Genomic DNA, 23,232 nt, shown 5'->3' on the forward strand with positions numbered 1-23,232 from the left:
TAAGGAGACCAAAACTGCATACAATATTAGAAAAACGGTTTCACCAATGCCATGTATAACTGAAGCATAGCATCCTTACTTTTATGTTCGTTGCCTTTCGTAATAAAGGATAGCATCCGTTAGCCTTCTTAATTACTTGCTGTACCTGCATATTAACTTTTTGTGACTCATGCACAAGAAACCTAGATCCCTTTGCAGCTTGGAATTCTGCTGCCGTTCTCCATTTAAGTAATACTCTTGCTTTTTTATTCTTCCTGCCAAAGTGAACAAATTCACATTTTCCCACATTGTATTCCATCTGCCATATTTTTACCCACTCATTCAATCTATCCATATCTGTCTGCAACTTCATTATCTCCTCTTCACAATGCACTTTCCTACCTACCTTTGTGTCACCTGCAAATTTGGCCAACATGCCTTCACTCCCCTCATCTAAGTCATTGATATAAATTTTAAAAAGCTGAGGCTCCAGCACAGACCCCTGCAGGACTTGTCACATCCTGCCAATCAGAAATAGACCCATTTATGCATACACTGTTTTCTGCCAGCCAGCCATTCTTCTGTCCATGTTAATAGGTTACCCCCTACACCATGAGCGTTTATTTTCCTCAATAACCTTTGATGTGGTACCTTATCAAATGCCTTATGGAAATCCAAGTACAGCACATCTGCAGGCTCTCCTTTATCCACCGCGTATGTTACTCCTTCAAAGATCTCCAATAAATTGTTTAAACATGGATTTTCCTTTCACAAAGCCATGCCGACTCTTCCCGATTAGCTTGAGTTTCTCCAAGTGCCCAGCTATAACCTCCTTTAATGATTGATTCTAATACCTTCTCCATGACAGATGTCAAGCTAACTGGCCAATAGTTTGCTGGTTTCTGCCTCCCTGCCTTCTTGAATAGAGGGGTTATATTTGCTACTTTCCAGTCTGATGGGACCCTCTCAGAATCTAGGGAATTTTGGATAATTAACACCATCGCATCTCCTGCCTCATTAGCCACCTCTTTTAAGATCCTAGGATGAAGTCCTTCAGAATCCGGAGGCTTGTCAGCCTGCAGCTCTATCAGTTTAGCTGCACACTGGAATGGCCTGCCAAGTATTGATTTTTTTTTTTCAAAAGTAGAAATGTTTTTAGTAACATTTAATAGTAGCATTTTTAACCAGTTCTTGCCTGCCTTGGAAGTCTATCCTCAAATGACAGTTAAATCTTCATTCCACAAATTGTACAACTCTTTGGAATTCCAACTTGTTTAGTGAACATCTTCTTATTTTAGTAGTGGCTACTTTTTTAAAATCCAGAAGTTATTGTCTTGGATGCTAATGTCAGCGATATCTGGCATTTGAAGTAACAATATGAACATTGAACAAAAATTAATCTTGATAACTTTTGCTTCTAAATCATGCCAATTTTATAATATATATGTTTACAGGATGAAGAAAAAAAGAAAGAGGTCAACATCATCATCTTCAACTGATTCTTCAGAATCTTCATCATGGTCTACTTCATCACCCTCACCTGAACGTTATAGGAAACACAAATCCACAAAGAAGCGACGAAGGAAACGCTCTGATTCCTCACACAGTCAGAAGAGGCGCTTAAGTAAGAGTTCATGTGATGAGAAAGTTCATCATTCACACAACAATAAGAAAGAATGGTATACTCCTCCAGCTGATACTTCAGCTTCCTTTCTGAATCAGAAACAGGAAGTAACAAAGTTGCTGGAGAAAAATGACAGTTCAGTAGACCAGTGGTCAGAGATCCTGGAGAAAAGAAGGTACTGTTCAATTTCCTCATCATCAGTTGAAGTTTTAGATCCTCTTGGAGGTAGGTCTGAAGATAGCAGAGACTCTTCATATAGTTCGAGAACTCAAGATAGTTCTAGCCAGTATGATAAATGGCACAAAGTAGATAAAGGCAGGGAATTGTGTGACAAAATATCTAATGACCAAGACAAATTTAGGAAACGGGCTCAAGAATATGAATTTGGAAATGAATATAGTAGCAAAAAGTGTGATAAAAGCAACAGGAACTACTCTGGATCTTCGGGGCTAGAATATTCACACTTGTCAGGTGACAAGTACCAACATGAAAGAAAAAATTCCTGGTTAAGTAATTCTAATAGTAAAGATAAAAGACATGATTTTGGAAAAAGTGGAGATGGTAGAAAGGACTTCATACATGAAAGTGGAGCTAGCTACAAGGACTGGAAAGGAGAAAGTGAAAGTGATAAAAGGGAGAATTCCAAAGATAGCCCTCATAATCATAATTCTGCTCAAGGAAAGGCAGTGAAAAGCATGCCTCAAAATCTGCTGGAAATATTCAATCAGATTGCAGAATTCGAGAAAGGGAAAGAACATGGAGGGAAATGTAAGCAGAAACATAAATAAGTTGCCATAGGGACATATTTTTCATATATTCATCATTTAATATCCTTGTGAAAGAAAGTTGGATATGTTTAAAAAAAACAAGTAGGAGCAATGAATCCACTTAATTTTTAAGATCTTACATAAAGCATGAAGTATTATTTATTTGGGTTGCAGAGATATAAGTTTTCTAATTTGCTATATGTTTTCTTAGCACATTGTGAATTCTTTAAGTTGCTTAATAATTTCTTTACATATTTATATTGTCAGCTATTGCAGTGATCAATAAGAAAAGGTTAGTATTTGCTCTAATTATATGTCTGCATGCTTTCCTTTGAATTGGTTTTAAATGTGTTATGTTAGTGTTGGATTGAATATTGGGGTTAGTATTGTTTAAAAATGTAGCTATTATGTAGTGTCTGACAGTGGCGTGTGTGGGTTTTAAAAAGCACAAGAGAAAGGCAGGCAATTAAAGCAAGTCAACTGTAGTTGGCAATATTTTTGTAAGATTATTAAGCAATATCCTCCTCCAAGCTGTACTGAGGAAACTCACTTGAAAATTTAAGAACCCAGGCAACAAATATGAAGCATTGTGGGTATTACTGGTGACATTCTAAGTTAAGAAAGGTAGGTAACAGACATGTATATAAGTTATAGCTGATTTGGAGAATTGGGCATTTGGGGGTGGAGTGAGGTTGGGGAGGGGGGTGTTGTAAACAAATCACTCATGTGAAAAATGAATTATAATTGTACTGTGAGATTCAGTGTGGAATATTCGGCATGATGCACTTTCAAGCTTACCACTTATCCATGTTCATATCACTATCCTAGAGCACAATGTAGAAAAATATCCATAATGGCCTGGCTAAGTAACGTGGGAGGAATGAAAAGGGAGCTGGAGGAGAAGGGAGGAGAGAGTTAAAAGGCAGTACCTTTCCTACACACGCCGATGTCTTAAAAATGTTTTGTTATTTTCCAGTACCGTGTCACTAATTTTAATTTTGATTTTACTTTTGTAACAAGCCCTAACTTAATACACTCTGCATCCTGTAAATACCTTAAAATTACTGATTGCCTTATTAAAGTATGCATACTACAAAATACATCAATCATCTTTGATCCTTAATTAGTTACAAGTGTATTGTCGTTGCCCTATAGTGTCTCACTTCGCTTTGGGTGGATTAACTTTATTGTATTAAATTATAGCATTCTTGTAATGCAGACCATACTCTGCCATGTTAAAAGTTTACTTGCCAAAATGGACTGTTAAATTAAAAAATGCACTTAATGTGTGCTAATGATGACAGCCATATAAAAACAAATAATCAAAATGTGTTTTTGTCTTTCATTTTATGATGATTAGTACCATGACTTTAGGGACCTGTGGAATCATATATAACATCAAATGTCATTTGAATGCACAATAAAACCATTATTGCACTGAATTTAATAACTCTGCCAAAGAACACGAGCTGTCATTTCTGTGTTCATTGTTAGCAGTAGAAGTTCATTCTGCTATGCTTATAACTTTATAGTTTTTCAGTTGTAATAGTACTGTGATTGCAAATAGAGTACATTTTAATAAACTTATATGAGCCAAAACATGACCAGCATTTAAAAAGTATTTACAACACAGAAACAAGCCATTTAGCTGCACAGACCCATGCTGGTATTCATGCTCCACATGAGCGATGATTGTGAATGTGTGCAGTTCAGCATATTAGAAACCTAATGAGATGAGAGAAAAATGTTGAATGCATTAGTTTAGTAGGCCTCATCAGTGTGAAATGCTGCAAAGCATAATGATACAGAATTGGAGAGAAATGCAGCAACTTAACATCATGTTTGGTAAATGAAAGTTAGAAGAAAGACTCCTGTTAGCACAAACTATTAAATGGTGAAATCTGGGTGACACCAAAGCCTCAGCAATTGACTTTGCGTTGAAATGTTGCATTGAAAGTGTGAGTTTTCTGCTTTTGCCAACGAGTGATCTACCACACATCTCTGTAATCTCATCCAACCCTATAAGCCTCACATGATTTCTATGCTCTGCCAGTTCTGGCCTCTTGAGCATTCCTAATTTTAATCACTCCTCCATTGGCGACCGTGCCTTTAGTTGTATGTCCCTAAATCTCTTCACCTCTCTTTCCTTTCAGATGCTCCTTGGAACCTGACCTTTTTGACCATGATTTTTGCTAAATAAATGCAAGTTCTTGTTGTCCACATGTTAGTAACAGATAGGGTTGGTGCATTCAGATATAAGTAATTTTTTAAAAGCATGGTAAATGTTAATTACTACCAAACAGTCTTTCTGGCTTTGGTGATTTTAATTTTACAAGTATGGAGTCTCATTTCTTCATACATTAACTATTGTTGTTGATTTTAAACAAAAAATAAAACTCTGTGGAGTTTTAATTTTCTTTGTCTCTTTTACCTTCCCTTAATCCCATTTTTCTTCTTTATTTCACTTTTTGTACATGATTTTACAATGAAGTAAATATTCTAATTTATGTTTCCTAGTTTGGACTCTGTGCCTCAATAAGGAGTCTTCAATCTGATTTTTATTTATTTTTTCATGAGATGTGGGTGTTGCTAATGAGGCCAGCATTTGTTGCCTATCCCAAATTGCTCTTGAACTGAATGGCTTGCTAGGCCATTTCAGAAGGCAATTAAGAGTCAACCACATTGCTGTGGATGTGGAATCGCATGTAGGCCAGACTCGGTAAGGACGGCAGATTTCCTTCCCTAAAGGACATTGGTGAGCCAGATGGGTTTTACAACAATCGATAATAGTTTCATGGTCACCATCACTGATCCCAGCTTTCAATTCCAGATTTTATTAATTGGATTAAAATTCCATCAGCTCCCATGGTGGGATTTAAACCTTTGCCCCCAAAGCATTAGCCTGGCCCTCTGGATTCCTCATCCAGTGATACGACCACTATGCCATTGTCTCCACCTCCCCCCACCCCGCCCCAACTTGATTGGTTGCCACCCCCCCCCTTTTGATTGGTTGAAGAGCCCTGCTTCTGTATGCTACAGATTTCTTGTAGAGGGTTCTGCACTGAAATGATCTTTTGGAACTGTAAGTTGCTGCTCAAAAGCCCACAATAAGTCTGGATGGTAATAATGGCAGTAGGTTGCTGCTCAAAAGCCCACAATGAGTCTGGGAAGCAATAAGGGCAATGAGCAACGAGCTCTATTTCTTTACCACTACCTGCAAAATCTGGTCCGATGATTGTACCAGTAACAGCTCACGCAGCAAGCTGTCGCTCAGTCCCTCTGTCCAGTTTGAACACGTTTTTATACCTTCTGCTTGCTATGTGTTTAATTGTTGAATAGGAATATATACTTAATTGCAAAGGTCTAAACAAAGGGTCAAGCCGAAAAGGCATGAAGAAAAAATCTAAGAAATTTGTTTCTCTTTCGTATTATCTTGTTTACAATGTTTTTTTAAAAAAAAGGACAAATGGCTGGACTGATAAAATGGCTGCAGCTGACCACATGATGGCAGTTCTAGAAGTTTCTGAGCAGTTTAAAAACGGACAAAGGCGAACCTTTCAAGCTCCTGGAATGTGACTTGTATGACTGTTCCAGCCAAGCCGACACAAAAGAACAAATAGACAAGATGCCTGCACCAGCCAACTCTGGACAAAGGCAGAGCTATTTGTGACTCCTCATCTCCAACATTGTGGTAATGGCTCCACAGTTACCTGCTCAAAACACAGTGGCTTCAAACAAGGGGCCTCAATAACGGAATGGCTTGACCCTAAACCACCCTGTTACATGACCGAGACTTGAGCTGTTTGAATCACTTTAATTATATAGCTTTCAAATTCTACCTTCAATTGCTGTTTAACCTCAGAGATAACAGGACTCCAGGCTATAACAGCTTGCCTCTGATCTCCGTCTCTCTCAAAGCCTGGTTTCCAGAAAGAATCCTGCATTTTGCCTACAAAGTGAACTAACTCCCAGAATACAAGAATACTTAGCTGCATCTTCACCTGCCTCAGCTTTTAACTGAGCTCCTGGGAAAAAGACCAGGGCTTCTGCCAGACAAAGCCAACTGAAAGAAAAGTCCTTGGATAGTGACTGACTGGACTTCGGACTCACGTGAAACAATAATTCTTACTTTTTTGTGTGTGTTGTCTTTGCCCTGTACCTTATATTTCCCTTAACCCTCTTTTATTATGTGAATGTACAGGGATTACATAGTGAACCCCTTCCCTGTGATTTTACCCTAACTCAAGTCTGCTGTGGGGTTATTGATGGAAGATTGCATCACTCCAAAACTGAGGGGTTGGGGAAAATATGCCACCATTTACAAATGGGGAAAATCAAAAATCAGAAACACCTTTCTGTGTATAGATGGGTGGTGAGAGGAGAAATCAGGGCTGTTTGAAATTAAACCCCCTCCTGTCTGTAAAAAGTCAGCACTTTGGATTATTTCTTCTACAGCCATAACTTGAAAGCACAATAATTTAAATATATTTGAATCCATAAAACACAAGACTTTGCAATCCTTATTCAGCTCACATTAAATTTAAATTTAATTTTGTTATTATGAAAATTCAGATTTTTCAACTGTTTAAATTCTTGAAGATTATAAATTCCAATTGCTGTATTTGGGAATAAAAAACAGCTGGAAAAAAAATCAGTCACAAGCTTGTGAGCTGAATATGAATTTCAAAGTCTGAGCATGTGTCAGGCATTTAATTTCTAAAATACCTCAATTTTTTTCTCTAATTTATTGTACTTTTAAATCTATAGTTTTACTTTATGTAATTTTGAAAAACATGAATTTCAAAAGCTTAGTTATGACTTATTTAAATAAGAGGCTATGTCGGTCTGAGAATGAAGAAAATGGCTATTTGCTATTTGACTAATTGCATCTGTTATTGACTTTGTCTTATGTTCCAATAGCTTCAGAAAGTGTATTAGGTAGAATGAGAAATGGGGTGGTGAAAGAGTGTCTTTGTTGCAAATGTTCAGTTTGCGAAATAAAGTTTTGAAGCTAACCAGTGTGAATGCTATAAAGCTCATTTTTGGAACCAGTTCTAATTTCAAACATGAGGGATGAAGACAGAATTTCTTTCCTTTTTAAAAAAAAATAGAATACTGACTTAGAAACAAATAAAACCTCTCAGAGCAACAGATAGGAATGGAGCTAGGAAGAAAATTAGGAGTTTGAAAGAATTAAGGATTCTTAATCTAAGGATTAAGCAAGGCAGGCAAAGAGTTCCTACCCATATTCTAATTTGTTATAAAGTTTTGAAAATAAAGCTATTGTGTGAAAAATAGGAAGGAAAGAAAGCTTTGAAGAGAGAAAGGAAACTGGTTAAAGATGAGTGCGCTTCTGGGCCTCTCGGCCTCTCATCACAAGCTCAGGGATAGTTGGGGTGGGGTGGGGTGCAAATTTTTTTCATTCATAGGATATGGGCGTTGCTGGCAGGGCCAGCATTTATTGCCCACCCCAAATTGCCCTTGAAAAGATGGTGGTGAGCTGCCTTCTTGAACCGTGGCAGTCCATGTGCCGTAGTACACCCACTGTGCTGTTAGGCAGGGAGTTCCAGGATTTTGACCCAGTGACAGTGAAGGAACAGCAATACATTTCCAAGTCAGGATGGTGAGTGACTTGGAGGGGAACTTCCTGGTGGTGGTGTTCTCATGTATCTGCTGTCCTTGTCCTTCTAGATGGTAGTGGTCATGTGTTTGGAAGGTGCTGTCTAAGCAGCCTTGGTGAATTCTGCAGTACATCTTGTAGATGATACACACTGCTGTTACTGTGTGTCAGTGTTGGTGGGAGTGAATGTTTGTGGATGTGGTGCCAATTAAGTGGGCTGCTTTGTCCTGGATGGTGTCAAGCTTCTTGTATGTTGTGGGAGATGCACGCATCCAGGAAAGTGGGGAGTATTCCATCACACTCCTGGCTTGTAGATGGTGGACAGGCTTTGGGAATTCAGGAGGTGAGTTACTCATCGCACGATTCTTAGCCTCTGACCTGCTCTTGTAACTACAGTATTTATATGGCTAGTCCAGTTCAGTTTCTGGTCAATGGTAGCCCCCAAGATGTTGATAGTGGGGGATTCAGTGACGGTAATGCCATTGAATGTCAAGGGACGACGGTTAGATTATTTCTTGCTGGTGATGGTCATTGCCGGCACTTGTGTGGCGCAAATGTTACTTGCCACTTGTCAGTTCAAGCCTGGATATTTTCCAGGTTTTGCTGCATTTGGACATGGACTGCTTCAGTTTCTGAGGAGTCGTGAATGGTGCTAAAAATGTAGCAACTGAAGATGGTTGGGCCGAGGACTGAGGAATTCCTGCAGTGATGCCTTGGAGCTGAGATGACTGATCTCCAACAACCACAGCCATCTTCCTTTGTGTTAGGTATGATTCCAATCAGTGGAGAGCTTTCTCCCTAATTCCAATTGACTCCAGTTTTGCTCAGGTTCTTTGATGCCAAACTCGGTCAATGTGGCCTTGATGTCAAGGGCAGTCACTCTCACCTCACCTCACCTCTGGAGTTCAGCTCTTTTGTCCATGTTTGAACCAAGGCTGTAATGAGGTCAGGAGCTGAGTGGCCCTGGCGGAACCCAAACTGTGCATGAATGAGCAGGTTATTGCTAAGCAAGTGCTGCTTAATAGCACTGTTCCGTTACTTCACTGATGATCGAGAGCAGATTGGTGGGGTGGAGTTGACTGGGCTGGATTTGTCCTGCAATTTGTGTACAGGGCATTCTTGGGCAATTTTCCACTTGGCTGGGTAGATGGCAATGTTGTAGCTGTACTGCAACAGTTTGTCTAGGGTCGCAACAAGTTCTAGAGCACAAGTCTTCAGTACTATTGTGGGAATATTGTCAGGGCCCATAGCTATTGCAGTATCCAGCTTTCAGCTGTTTCCTGATATCACATGGAGTGAATTGAATTGGCTGAAGACTGGCATTTGTGATGCTGGGGACCTCTGGAGCAGGCCGAGGTGGATCATCCACTCGGCACTTCTGACTGAAGATTGTAGCAAATGCTTCAGCCTTATCTCTTGTACTGATCTGCTGGGGCCCCCCCATCATTGACGACGGGGATATTTGTAGAGCCCCCTCCTCCAGTGAGTTGTTTAATTGTCCACCACGATTTATGACTGGATGTGGCAGGACTGCAGAGCTTGGATCTGATCTGTTGGTTGGGGGGTCACTTAGCTCTATCACTTGCTGCTTGATGCCGTTTGGCACACAATTAGTCCTGTATTATAGCTTCACCAAGCTGACACCTCATATTTAGGCATGCCTGGTGATTGGAATATTAAGGGTGAGGTGAGTGAGAAGAGGGAGTGGAGAAATTGAGCAGGTAGTTCAAAGGGGGCAGAAATAGAGATCGTGAGGAGTGATATGGAGGAGTGGTGATAAGGTGGAGGAATAAGGGAAATGATGAGCGTCAGAGAATGAAGACAGCACGATTGAGGTTGAGGTTTGACAGAATAGGAAAGGAGCTGCTCAAAGCACATTTTCCCTGTAATGCTCGCCTCAAATTCAGCCTGTAGCCAATGATGGCTCCTTTCCCTGCTATACCACCCATCACTTTCCACCCAATAACAAATACAAGATAAATAAAAGAGAACTCTGAGGACAGTGGTTCTCTGTTGCATGCCCCCCCTTACCTTGCTTTGTAGCATATTCCTGCATCAGACCGTAACATTCACCTGCAAATTACACAGAAATCTTTGCTGGTACTCATCAGTTAACTGACAAGCAACAAATTGTTCCATACCCACTTCCCCCAATTCAAATGAAAGAAGAAAGCATAAACTAATGAGCAGGAAAACAAAATAAAAAAGGACAGCTGACTTGCGTGTTGAAGTTGAGATGAACAACAGTTGGCGAAATCTGGCAATGTTTTATTTAGAATACTTAATTGAAAAAATATTTGTCAGTTCTTACCTATAGCAATCATTTTTTTTTTCACTTGTCTTTGACGCCTGTGTTGCTGTTGCTTAGTGCCTGTCCTTTTCAGTAGAAATAGTGTATGTTAAAGTAAATAGAAACTGCAACTCTGCAGTGGTGGAAAACAACTTGGGTTATATAGACCTCATTGCTTGTGTAGTATGAAGTGCTTCCCATATATATTCACCATGTGATAGAAACATTGTTTTACTAAAGAAGCTATGTATTCATGTACCTCAAATAACATCTTTTACTTGGGATCACTTATTTAAAAATTCAGTAACTGGACTGGGGTCAAACCATAATCAAATTTGGGATCTGATGGTAGTGGCTATTTTTATGATGCAGGCTACGATACTCAGGCCTCTTGTGGCAACCTGAAAACAAAGTGATCGTTTCCTGATTACACCGTCACAAAGGCCATATTGAAGGCTAGTCTACTATCATGACTGTTTGTATGCTTTCATCTAAGAACACATGCCAGTCTGTGGTGAGTTGAGTGGTGACTAGGAAAGTGGGGGAAATGTCAGGGTTGTTCTTCCTCCCAGATCCTCTCGGGCTTCATCAAATTAACTCCTTCCTCCGATTGTCTGCTTTTTAAAAAAAAATTGGATAGCAATTGGTACTCCTTCTTTGCTCATCCTTTTCATGTACGTTATCTTCAGCTGGAGCTGATGATTCTTTTATTAGGCTATGTTCTACAGGAACCACTTTGGTACTTAATTCAAGTGGTCATTCTTCATGTGTGCATCTAGACAGCAAATGGAGGCATGCGATTCAACCAGAGAGTACACCACAATTGATAATCCTGTCCTTAACCTGATGTCCATGTATGTCTTTCCAGGAGGGGCAGCTCAAGAGAAATTAAGGAGGAGGAACAACCCTGATATTTCTTTCCCGCTTTCCTAATCACCAACCAGCTCACCACAGACTAGCATTTGTTCTTAGGTGAAACCATACAAACTAGTAAGATTCCAAATATGTAGTACAGTCATGATGGTAGATTAGTCTTCAATGTGGCCTTCCCTCCAGAAAAGGTTTCAGGTTTCCACAAGCTATAACGTGTCACTTGTAATGTAGATTTCTCTATAGTGGAGGTGGGAAATACTGTTCAGTGCAATTGGAACTTGAGCCCAATTTTGCATCACTCAGACTCAAGTTATTACAGTGGTAGCACCATGAATAATCTCTGGACTGACCCCTACATAGATTCAGTTCATAAACAAATTGTGGAGCACAATTATATTCCAAACCTTTCTTTGAAAATGTGTTTGGATGGTCATACAATTCATTTACTATTTCCTATAATAGGGTAGTTGCATAGCTATTTACTCCTCCTGAATTGGTTTCTTAAAAAAAATCCACAATGCAGTAGTAAGACTGGTCACTATTAAGTAAAATTGAAAACCAGGTTTGAATCTGTGCATTTATTTTCATTCTCAAGAAATTGTTACATATACTGTTGGTTATGCTGCACACTATGGACTTCTAAAATGTAATATTCTATATATGGAGGAGTATTGAAGACATACTGCTATAATTTTTGTTTAGTGCTTTTAACCATTAATTTAAAATCTCTTGGTAAATCATAACTTCTTGATTCAGTCGGCTATTGGCTCTTATGGCTGTGGGCATGAGAAGACCAACTTTTTACGCTGCTAGACCGAGTTCCTGGGGGCAATGCACTATGTGGTGGAGAAGGTCCAGTTAGACCCAGATCCAGATTAACTGTTGCCACAGTAGTTTGTTGACTCCGTGAGCCAGTACTGCTTCGAGAAGAGGTAAAAGATCTGGAAAAAGAAAAAAAAACTGTTTTTGTCCATTGGTTACTTCTGTTCCTTTTAATCTTGTGCTGATTGTAAAATTATATTTCATAAAAGATAAATACATTCAAAAACACTAAGTCTGAATGGCCCCAACAGGTTAATCACTTCAGACCTGAATCCTATTTTGAATCAGTTAAGTGAGTGAAATTAGTCTTTTAAATCCAACCTGTTCAAAATATTCTTCAATCTAATTTGAATTGTACATGGGATGAGTTTTTGTGCCAGATGTCAGTTCAAAATGATATCCATATGTTACAGAAGAATGAACATTTTAGGCTATAATCACTGATTGCTTGGAACTAATCGATGATAATGTGTTTGCAAAGTACTGTGTGGGACATTATTGCAAAGGAACAACGTTCTTTGGATTTGAATCCAGTTCAGACAGGTTTGGCTGACCAAGTTGTCTCCACTGTATTTCAGGGTCTCCAGAACCAAACTTTTCCACAAATAGTCTTGCACAAAGAAACCCTCCACAAGGATTGCTGGTTCAGGAAATGAAACAGGAGAGCTCTTCTGAGTTTAGAATAATGTGACCGGAGGTTTATTTGGATTTAACCCAACATATATATAGTTCTGATGCCTTGATCAGCACAAATTCATCAAATACAAGAAGCCTGGTAACCAATAGATTACTGGCAGACATTGGAGAAATTCAATCTGGAAAAGATTAGAAGCTTTTTACAAAAACTATCATCTTGTTTGCTGTGTCATTTTAGGTGTTTTATTAATGTTACAGCCTGTAATCATGGATTTGATATTTTTGTTTTAATAGAACTGCTCTCCATCTTGCTGTAAAATCCAGAATGTCTACATATTTGCCCAATAATCCTGTACTTGATTATATTGCAGATACATTCAGCCTTGGTTGCATTGTTGCCTCTGATTCAAAAGGTTTAATTCAAGACTTAAACTCATAATCTGGACTGGCACAGTACTGGGCGAGTGCAGCATTGTTAGAGCTGCAGCCTTTTCATGAGATGTTGAATTGAGGCCTCATTTGACCCTTAGGTGGATGTAAAAGAAGAACAAGTTGTCCAGAAGGTGTAATTAACCAAAAGCCTTCCAGATGAAGGCTTATGAAATGTCTGTTTCCATTCACAGCCTATTATTAAACAAAATTATTTATCTATTGTAGATTTCCCTCAATTCTCCTTTCACCTTTTAATAGTAAACAGCATTTTCCTCTGTTAACCCATGACATACAAATAAATATCACACCATCTGCCAAGCAATATCGGGAATGCTAATTAGCTCAATTCTTCATTCCCACTATACAAAGGCCTCGTTAAAACCTTGGTTCATTTTCTCCTGGGGGAGAATGTTCTCCCTATCGAGGGGGGTTGGACAGGAGTGCGTACAGTGCAATCGGCTGCTTGCCGCCATTTTACGTGGGCGGGCCAATTAAGGCCCACACAGCTGGAAGCGCTGAGCGCTCCCTGTACAGGCGAGGGGAGTAGGCTGACTCGGGGCTTGCGCTCTTTCGCACAGTTTGATTTTTAAAAATTTTAAGACGTCCCCTCATGTGACAGTGTCACACGAGCTGGGACATGTCAATGAACTTTAATTAAACCTTTCATTCAATTTATAAATACTTCATGAAACCTCATCCTGCCTGTGGATGAGGTTTCATGATAAATGTGAAGGCCGCCTGGGCTCTTCGCCTGCCCGCCAACCTTAAGGTTGGATGGGCAGCTCCAATTACTATTTAAATGGCCTTAATAGACTTTTGACAGTGTGGTGGGCGTGCCGCCAACTCTGGTGCACGCCCATTGAACTGAAGATCTGAATGACACGAGGTGACATCGGGACACATGCCCGATGTCTCTCTGCGTCATTTAACACCGGCGAGCGGGCCCCACCTCCGCTCACCAACCCGAAGATTCTGGCCCTGTTGGCAGCTGTTCAGTGCACTAGAGGAAAAAGTATTCCTACACTTTTTACAGAAAACTTAAATATTGTGTGTAATTTTTAGTAAGCTATTTTAGCAAAATTTTATGAACAAGTTGGAAATCATAATTTCACGATGAAACTTATTCATTTTTATGTTTTCAGTACAATTCTCAGCCAATCATCTCAGATTAGCGAAGCTCAAAGTGGAGTTTATAGCAGAATTCCACAAAGCATCAGTGAGCAGATATAGAATTGTTAGATCTTTCAGCTTGCACTGTTGCTGCAGGAATAGTCAGAGCAATGAGGTCCCTCACAGACTCCACTTAAAAGGATGACTGAATCCATAATCTCAGCAATACAAGCTTGCACAACTATGACCAGATTTATGCATGAGAAATAGGAACAGGAGTAGACCATTCTGCCCTTTGAGCCTGCTCCGTCATTCAATAAGATTATGGCTGATCTTGTGTTTCAATTTCCACATTCCCATCTACTACCAATAACCTTTGATGCCAGTGCCTTGCAGATTTTTAAATGTTTGTTCTGGTGATGTGAGCAATGCTGGAAAGGTGGCATGTTGTCCACCCCAAGTTTCCCTAAGGTTATGATGGTGCTTCTCAATGCTAAAGCACTGATTTTTGTGATAGTGCTCTTCTAATAATATTGAGAGAATTCTGTGATTTTGACCCAGCAATGATGAAGGAACAGCAACAATATATGCAAGTCAACATGGTGTGAGAGTTGGAGAATATAGAATTGATAGCATGTGTACCTACAATTTAATTGCTCCCATTCTCAGCGGTAGAGGTCATTGTGGCAGGAAGCGCTGTTGAAATTTTAAAAAATCTTCCATTTTATATAGTGTTTTATGACCTCAGGATGTTCCATATTGCCAATTTCGTATTTTTGAAATACAGTCGCTTTTAACAGTAGAAACACAGCAGCCAATTTGCGCACGACAAGATCTCAAAACTGCAATGACCAGATCATCCGTTTTGGGTCTTAGGAATAAATATTGAGCAGGACACCAGGAGAATGCTGCTCCTGTTCTTTTGAACGATGTTGTGGGATCTTTTATGTCCAACTTGGAGACCAGTTTAATGTCTCATGTGAAAGATAGCATCTCCAACAGTGTAGCACTCTCTCAGTACTGCAGAGAAGTGTCTGCTGAGATTATTTGCTCAAGTTTCTGGAATGAGTCTGGAACTCATAACTGTCTGATCCAGAGGTGACATAGCGAGGGCTCACACTGGGGTGAGTTACTCCAATGTATCCGGTTAATAGTACGTACTGCAGCCACAGTGTACCAGAAATGTTGGGGATGATATTGAAAGGGATGCCAATCAAGCAAACTGCTTTGTGCTGGGTAGCATTGAGTTTATTCAGTATTGTTGTGGCACCTATCTAGAATGATAGTTAATACATTGTGCTTCTGACTTGAAACTTGTAGAAGTTGGAGAGGCTTTAAGAGGTCAGAAGCTGATTCACCAGTCATGCAAAACCTAACCTCTGTCTCCTCTTATAGCCAAGATGTTGATTTTACTAATCCATGGTGATCCCCTCTATCGCTCTTATAAGTCACTGATGCACACACAAATGTGGTGACAACAGCTGCTCTGTACACTAGGACTTTTGTTGACTTGCAGAGGCCTATGTTGTCAAACACTCGAGATAGATTGTAGAGGGCTGTGCTGTGCAGCTAATCTGGTGTTGGATCTTCTTGTCAATGGTGGCCTTTTGAGAGAGGTGGCTGCCAAAGTATGGGAAGTGCTGAACATATTCCAGTGTATCTCCTTCAACATTTATAGGAGGTAGAATAAATTACTGATCAGATGTGGGTTGCTGAATTTTATTTTGGCAACATTCAAGGACAGTCAGTACCTCCGTTGCATCCTCTGGATTCAGTGGGAGGACCATTGAACAAAAGCTAGCATCTTTCTTGAAGCTAACTCCAGAAGCATTAAATCAATTTTGATTCACTGGACACTGTGTATGGATTGCTGAAAACTACCTTCCCTGCCAGTTCCTGTTTTCTCATCTTCAAAATGGCCAACGTTCTAGGGGAGGACAAAGAAAACACTTCAAGGACACTCGAATTATCCTTGAAGCTTGGCAGCATTGACATTGATGACTGGGAGGAGCTTGCTATGAATTGTTCAGAATGGTGACAACCTGTCTATCAAGACGTTGTGTCACAAAGGAATAGAGTATAAAAATAGGGAAGTGTTGTTGCAACTGTACAAGGCATTGGTGAGACTGCACCTGGAGTACTGTGCACAGTTTTGGTCCCCTTACTTGAGGAAGGATATAGTTGCACTGGAGGTGGTTCAGAGGAGGTTCACTAGATTGATTCCAGAGATGCATTATGAGGAGAGATTGAGCAGTTTAGGCCTAAACTCACTAGAGTTTAGAAGGATGGGAGGAGGTCTAATTGAGGTATATAAGATGCTAAAGGGGATAGACAAAGTAGACATGGAATGGATGTTTCTCCTTCTGGGGCATTCTAGAACAAGATTTAGATAGTTTTAGGCTAAGGGGTGGTAGATTTAAATCAGAGATGAGGAGGAATTACTTTTCTCAAAGGGTCATGAATCTGTGGAATCCACTACCTCAGAGTGCAGTGGATGCCGGGACGCTGAATAAATTTAAGGAGGAGATAGACAGATTTTTAATTAGTAATGGGTTGAAAGGTTATGGGGAGAGGGCAGGAAACTGGAGTTGAGGCCAAAATGAGATCAGCCATGATTGTAATGAATGGCGGGCAGGCTTGAGGGGCTGAATTGCCTACTCCTGCTCCTAGTTCTTAGGTTCCGGAAGCCAGTCATACCTCTTAGGTGAGGGTCATCTGTTTTGGTCAGCAGCGAGGGACAGGAAGATGTGACTGTCAGTGAGTCAGGTATTGGGACTGAGCAGATAGTAGTGGAGGAGCCTCAGACTTTGCAATTGTCAAACAGGCGCTCACAACTTGTGTGCATGAAAACTAGGTTTGCAAGGTGGATGAGCTGACTGGCCATAGCACTGTGCTACAGGAAGCTGTTCAAGCTGGGGGAGCAAAAAGAAATATAGTGGTAGTCGAGGACACTATAGTGAGGGTGATTGACATCATTCTTTGGCAGCGAAGAATGAGAGTCCAGACAGCTATTTTGCCTGCCCGGATTTGGGATATCTGCTCAGGGCTGGAGAGGAACTTGCAGTGGGAGGGGGAGAATCCAGTTGTCGTGGTCCATGTAGGTACCAATGACATAGGAAAGAGGTTGTGCAAAGTCAGAATGAGGAGCTAGGTACCAAATTGATAAGCAGAACCTCAAAGGTAATAATCTCTAGATTAATACCTGAGCCACGTGCAAATTGGCATAGGGCAAATAAGATTAGAGAGACGATTGCGTGGCTCAACAACTGGTGTGGGAGAAGTGGGTTACAGTTTGTGGGGCACTGGCATTACTGGGGAAAATGGGAGCTGTACCATTAGGACGGTTTACACCTGAACCGTGCTGGGACGAGTGTCCTTGCAAATCGCATAACCAGCTAAGTAGAGAAGGCTTTAAACTAAACAAAAGGGGTGAAGGATCAAGCTTGGGTAGAGGTAGCAATTCAAGGTTAGAGTCAAGACAGGAAAGCAAAATAGTAATATGAGAAATGAGGGTCAGAGAATGGCAGGAAGAGACAAAGAGAAAAAACCAAAGAATACATCAACAGTCAAGACTAGGTGTTACAAAGGTAACAAAAAGACAAAACTGAAGGCTCTCGATTTGAATGTGCGTAGCATTCATGACAAAGTAAATGAATTTATGGCCCACACAAGTAAATAAATATGATCTGATAGCAATTACGGAGACCTGGCTACAGGATGACAAAGGTTGGGTCCTGAAAGTTGAGGGACACATAGCACTCAAAAAGAATAGGAAGCTAGGTAAAGGTGCATTGTTAATCAAAGAGGGTACTGGTGCAATAGCTAGAGATGACTTTGGTTCAGGAGATCAGGATGTAGAATTGGTTTGGGTGGAGATGAGGAATAGTGGGGGGAAAAAATCATTAGTGGGAGTGGTCTACAGGCCCCCCTACAGTAGCCACAGTGCAGGACAAAATATTCAAGAGAAACTATTGGGTGCTTGTGATAAAGGGACAGCAGGGACCATGGGTGATTTTATTCTACATATAATCTGGAAAAATCAGATTAGCAGTCAAAGCCTGGCTGAGGCGTTCTTAGAATGCTTTTGAGAGACTTTCTTGGAGCAGCACGTTCTGAAACTAAGCAGAGAGCAGGTTATATTAGACTTGGTATTGTGTAATGTGACAGGATTAATTCATGACCTCAGAGTCAAGGCACCCCTAGCTAGTAACTACTACAATATGATTGAATTTTACATCCAGTTTGAAAGGGAGGAGAGTGGGTCTTAGACTAGTACCTTAAACTTAAATAAGGGCAACTATGCGGGGATGAAAGCTGCGCTAGCTGAAGTGAACTGGGACACTAGGCTAGAGGATAGGTCAATAGAGAAGCAGTGGCAGACGTTTAAGGGGATATTTCAGAGTATTTAGAATAAATACATTCCTATTATAAAGAAAAAATCTAAGGGGAGGACCCACCATCTGTGGTTAACTAAAGAAGTTAAGGAAAGCATCAAGCTTAAGGAAAAAGCATACTACTCCGCAAAGATGAGTGGTGGGACAAATGATTGGTCAGAATATAAAGAATGGCAGAGAATGAATAAAAGGTTAACCAGGGGAAAGAAATAATAGTATGAGAGGAAGCTAGCTAGAAATATGAAAACGGATAGCAAGAGTTTCTACAGGTATTTTTTAAAAAGAAAAAGAATAAGTAAAGTGAGTGTTGGTCCTCTAGAGAGTGACAATGGGGAGTTAACAGATAATAAGGAAGTGGTGGAAGAAATTAACAAATATTTTGCTTCTGTGTTCACGATAGACAATACGAAAAACATTCCAGTAATAGCTACAAATCAGGAGGTGAAAGGGAGAGAGGAACTTGGCGAAATTGAAATCACTAGGGAAACGGAGTACTGAGCAAATTGATGGAGCTGTGGGCTAGCAAGTCTCTGGATCCTGATGGACTACATCCTAGGGTCTTAAAAGTGGTGGCTAATGAGGTAGTCAATGCACTGATAATTGTCCAAAATTTGCTAGATTCTGGAAAGGTTCTATCAGACTGGAAAGTAGCAAATATAACCTCTCTGTTCAAGAAGGGAGGGAGGCAGGAAACTATAGGCCAGTTAGCTTGACATCTGTCGAGGGGAAGTTGTTAGAATCGATCATAAACGAGGTTATAGCTGGGCACTTAGAAGAGCTCAAGACAATTGGTAAGAGGCAGCATGGTTTTGTGAAAGGAAAATCATTTTAAACCAATTGAAGTTTTTTTGAAGGAATAATATGCGCGGTGGATAAGAGGGAGCCTGTAGACGTACTGTACTTGGATTTCCAGAAGGCATTTGATAGGGTGCCACAGCAAAGGTTATTACGAAAAACAAAAGCACATGATGTAGGGGGTAACATATTAATATGGATAGAAGATTGGCTGGCTGGCTGGCCCACTGGCAGAGGGTATGCATAAATGGGTCTTTTTCAGATTGACAGGATGTCATGAGTGGAGTCCCACAGGGATCTGTGTTGGGGCCTCAACTTTTTACGATTTACATCAATGACTTAGATGAGGAGAGTGAAGACATGGTAGCTAAGTTTGCAGATGACCCAAAGATAGGTAGGAAAGTGTTGTGAAGAGGACATGAAGATGGGTATAGTGATTAAGTGAGTGGGCAAAGATCTGGAAAATGGAGTTGAAAGTGGGAAAACGTGAAGTTGTTCTCTTTGGCAGGAAGAACCAAAAAGCAGAGTATTACGTAAATGGAGAATGGCTGCATAATTCTGAGGTGCATAGAGATCTAGGTGTTCTAGTACATGAGTCACAAAAAGTTAGTATGCAGGTACTGCAAGTCATTAAGAAGGCTAATAGAATGCTAGCCTTTATTACGAGAGGGATTGAACATAAAAGTAAGGATGTTATGCTTCAGTTTTTCAGGGCATTGGTGAGACTGCACCTTGAATACTGTGTGCAGTTTTGGTCTCCTTATTTAAGGAAGGATGTAAATACATTGGAGGCGGCTCAGGGGAGGTTTACTAGATTGATACCTGGAATGAGTGGGTTGTCTTTTGAGGAAAAGTTGGACAGACTGGGCTTGTTTCCACTGGAGTTCAGAAGAATGAGGGGTGACTTGATTGAACTATACAAGATCTTGAACGGCCTTGACACGGTGGATGTTGAAAGGATGTTTCCTCTTGCGGGTGATTCCAGAATTAGGGGGCACTGTTTTAAAATTACTGGTTGTCCTTTTAGGCCAGAGATGAGGAGATTTTTTTTTTCTGAGGGTTGTGCGACTGGAACACTCTCTCTCTCGGAAGGTGGTGGAGGCGGGGTCATTGAATATTTTTAAGGCAGAGGTAGATTGATTCCCTTGCCTAACAAGAATTAACAAGGTTATCAGGGGTAGATGGGAATGTGGAAATCGAAACACAAGATGATCAGCCATGATCTTATTGAATGGAAGAGCAGACTCGAGGGGCTGAATGGTCTACTCCTGTTCCTATTTCTTATTTTCCCTGGAAAGATTATTAATGTCTGCATCTTGGTGGTGCTTGTCATTGCTGCCAGAATGTAGTGAGCAGGCGCCACAGAGTTCTCTCATTCTCTTGGTGTGCTCTCAGCACCTTTTAAGGAGGGGCTGGCCCCCATCTCTTCATCTGTGACCACTGATGCTATGTTCCTGAAGGGTTCAGGTGCTTAAGGTGGACAAAGGATCAGATGCTTCTAAAGTTTCATGGCTGTGATCCTGACCACAGAGTGCAAGCAATCTGCCCTTGGCCAGACAGGAGTCAGACATTCTCAGAGGCTATATGAGGATTTATGGAGTGTCCTCATTGCACGTCGTCATCATCCGCCTGCAATTGAGCGTCTATTAGGGCGTCCACTGCATCTCCAGGACAGAGGCATTCTCAGGGAGGGTATTTGCGCTGTCAGAAGCTAGACGAGTCAAACGTTCATAGATGCGATGTGAGGATCTATGGGGTCATCTCACTGCATATCGTCGTCGTGCTCCACAAATCTGGTGGCTATGAGGGCCAGCTGAGTGCATCTGCCTCATCTAGCCAGTGCGAGGGCCCCATCTCAGCACTGTTGCCTCCGAGGACATCCTCACTCTCATCCCCATGGGCGGCGACCTCATCGGAGGAGGCGTGCAGCTCCTCCATCTCCTCCTCAGCCAGCTCCTCTCCCCATTGCAGCGCCAGGTTATAAAGGGTGTAGCAGACAACGACGATATGTGACATCCTCTGCAGGTTATATTGCAGGGCTCCACCAGACTGGTCCAGGCACCGGAACCACCTCATCAGCATTCCAATGGTCTGCTCCACCAAGTTGTGAGCTGCAGCATGAGCCTCGTTATAGCGTCGCTCTACTACAGTCTGAGGCCACCACGTGGGTGTCATCAGCCATGGCCACTGCAGGTAGCCTTTGTCCCTGAGGAGTCATCCCTGCAGCTTCTGTGGACCCTGGAAGGCTCCAGGGACCTGTGACCAACTGAGGATGTAGGCGTCGTCTACACTCCCTGGAAACCGTGCGCACACCTGCAGGATGCGTTTCTGATGGTCGCACACCAGCTGCACAATTGGCTTGGCCTAAATAGCCAAGTGGTTATGGTACTGGGTTTGTAACCCCAAGATCAAGAGTTCAAATCTCACAATGGCAAACTATGAAACAATGTAACTTCATCTGAAACAGATGGAAATGTGTTTGTACTCGGCTTGGCCTAAATAGTCAAGTGGTTATGGTACTGCGTTTGTAACCCCAAGATCAAGAGTTCAGCGAATGGAACCCCTTGCGGGTTGATGTAGTCAACCATGTGATGCAGTGGAGATCTGAGCGCCACATGAGTGCAGTTGATTGCACCCTGCACTTATGGGAAACCCGAGATCTGGGCAAATCCAATCGCTCTTGCATCCTGGCTGTTCTGGTCCCAGTGAAATGCACAAAGTTGTGTGCCCTCATAAAGATGGCATCTATGACCTCATGGATGCATTTGTCGGTGGAGGCTTGAGAGATCCCACAGAGGTCACCTGTGTAAATTGAAAGCAGCTACCGGCATAGAAACTGAGTGCCTCAGTCACTTTTTCACGGTTACTGGCAGTGGATGCTCTTCATGTCCCTGTGGCGCCAAATCCTGCATTAGCTGGCAGATGTGACCAACCAGTTCCCTAGACATGCATGGTCTTCGGCGACACTGGTTCTCGGTCATTTGCAGGAACGAAAGGCCTATTGACCCTGGGTGTTGCTAGGCACCAGCCTGCGACGGCTCGCTGTGGCTCTTGGGCGGCATATGTGGGAGCCCCAGCTTCCCCTTCTGAGGTTGTGGCTCATCGGCGGACTGAGCGGACAATCACGAACTGGTTTCATGCTGTCGTGAAACCGATCGCGCCATATTGTTTGCTCATGCCACTCATCATGCCCGAAAATCACAGTGTCTTCCAACATGGGCAGCCTTGGTGGGCATTCCTAAAAATTAGGCAAATTTACTCGCATAATACCCCTCACTTGGGTGAAGAAACTCTTGGAACACCTGGTGAGGTTTAAGAAGAAACCTTTGTGCTAGATTCTCCTTTAATTCACAGAATCACAGAGTTGTTACAACACAGCAGGAGACCATAAAGCCCATCATGTCTGTGCCAGCTCTAGGTAGGAGCAATTTGCCTCGTGCTACTCTGTGTCTTCTCCTCGCAGCCCTGCACATTGTTTCTTTTCATATAACAACCCAATTCCCTCTTGAATGTCTCAATTCAACCCACCTCCACTATACTCTCAGGCAGTATCTACTCTGTCCAGACCCCTCATAATTTTGGATACCTCCATTAAATCAGACAGCCTATCTTATACTACCACCTTAAAATTTTTAAACCCTTCAAGTGTCTGAATAGGTTCTCTTTCAGCATGACCTGTGTAGCATCTTGTTTTTTGGTAAAGGTAGATGCCCAGTATTCATTTAATATCTTAGCCATGCTCCCTGCCTCCATGAGTAAATCCCCTTTTTGGTACTAATCAATCCCAATCCTTTTTATCTTTATTCTCACTATTTAAATGCGAATAGAAGACTTTTGGATTCCCTTTTATATTAGCGGCTAGTCTCTTTTAATAATCTCTTTCTCTTACA

The 23,232-nt window shown here is 41.4% G+C and overlaps 2 protein-coding genes across 3 annotated transcripts in view; one reads left to right on the top strand and one right to left on the bottom strand.

Moving 5' to 3' along the window:
- The window catches only part of ttc14 (tetratricopeptide repeat domain 14), a 40,284-nt gene extending 32,899 nt beyond the window's left edge, over positions 1-7,385 (top strand). The window contains exons 12-14 of one of the 2 annotated variants that reach the window (XM_041215884.1): positions 1,434-1,778; positions 2,638-2,662; positions 5,832-7,385. In XM_041215884.1, coding sequence (XP_041071818.1) covers positions 1,434-1,778; positions 2,638-2,656 — 364 coding nt within the window. In that variant the 3' untranslated portion in view covers positions 2,657-2,662; positions 5,832-7,385. Of the gene's footprint in view, positions 1-1,433; positions 3,471-5,831 lie in introns of those variants that run through there. The other variant, XM_041215874.1, reaches the window with a different exon arrangement.
- A 4,314-nt stretch (positions 7,386-11,699) lies between these two features.
- The window catches only part of ccdc39 (coiled-coil domain containing 39), a 141,691-nt gene continuing 130,158 nt past the window's right edge, over positions 11,700-23,232 (bottom strand). The window contains exon 20 of the mRNA XM_041204947.1: positions 11,700-12,094. Within this exon, the coding sequence (XP_041060881.1) occupies positions 11,914-12,094 (181 nt within the window). The 3' untranslated portion in view covers positions 11,700-11,913. The remainder of the gene's footprint in view (positions 12,095-23,232) is intronic.

Source organism: Carcharodon carcharias, chromosome 2, assembly GCF_017639515.1.
Source record: "Carcharodon carcharias isolate sCarCar2 chromosome 2, sCarCar2.pri, whole genome shotgun sequence".
NCBI lineage: Eukaryota > Metazoa > Chordata > Chondrichthyes > Lamniformes > Lamnidae > Carcharodon > Carcharodon carcharias.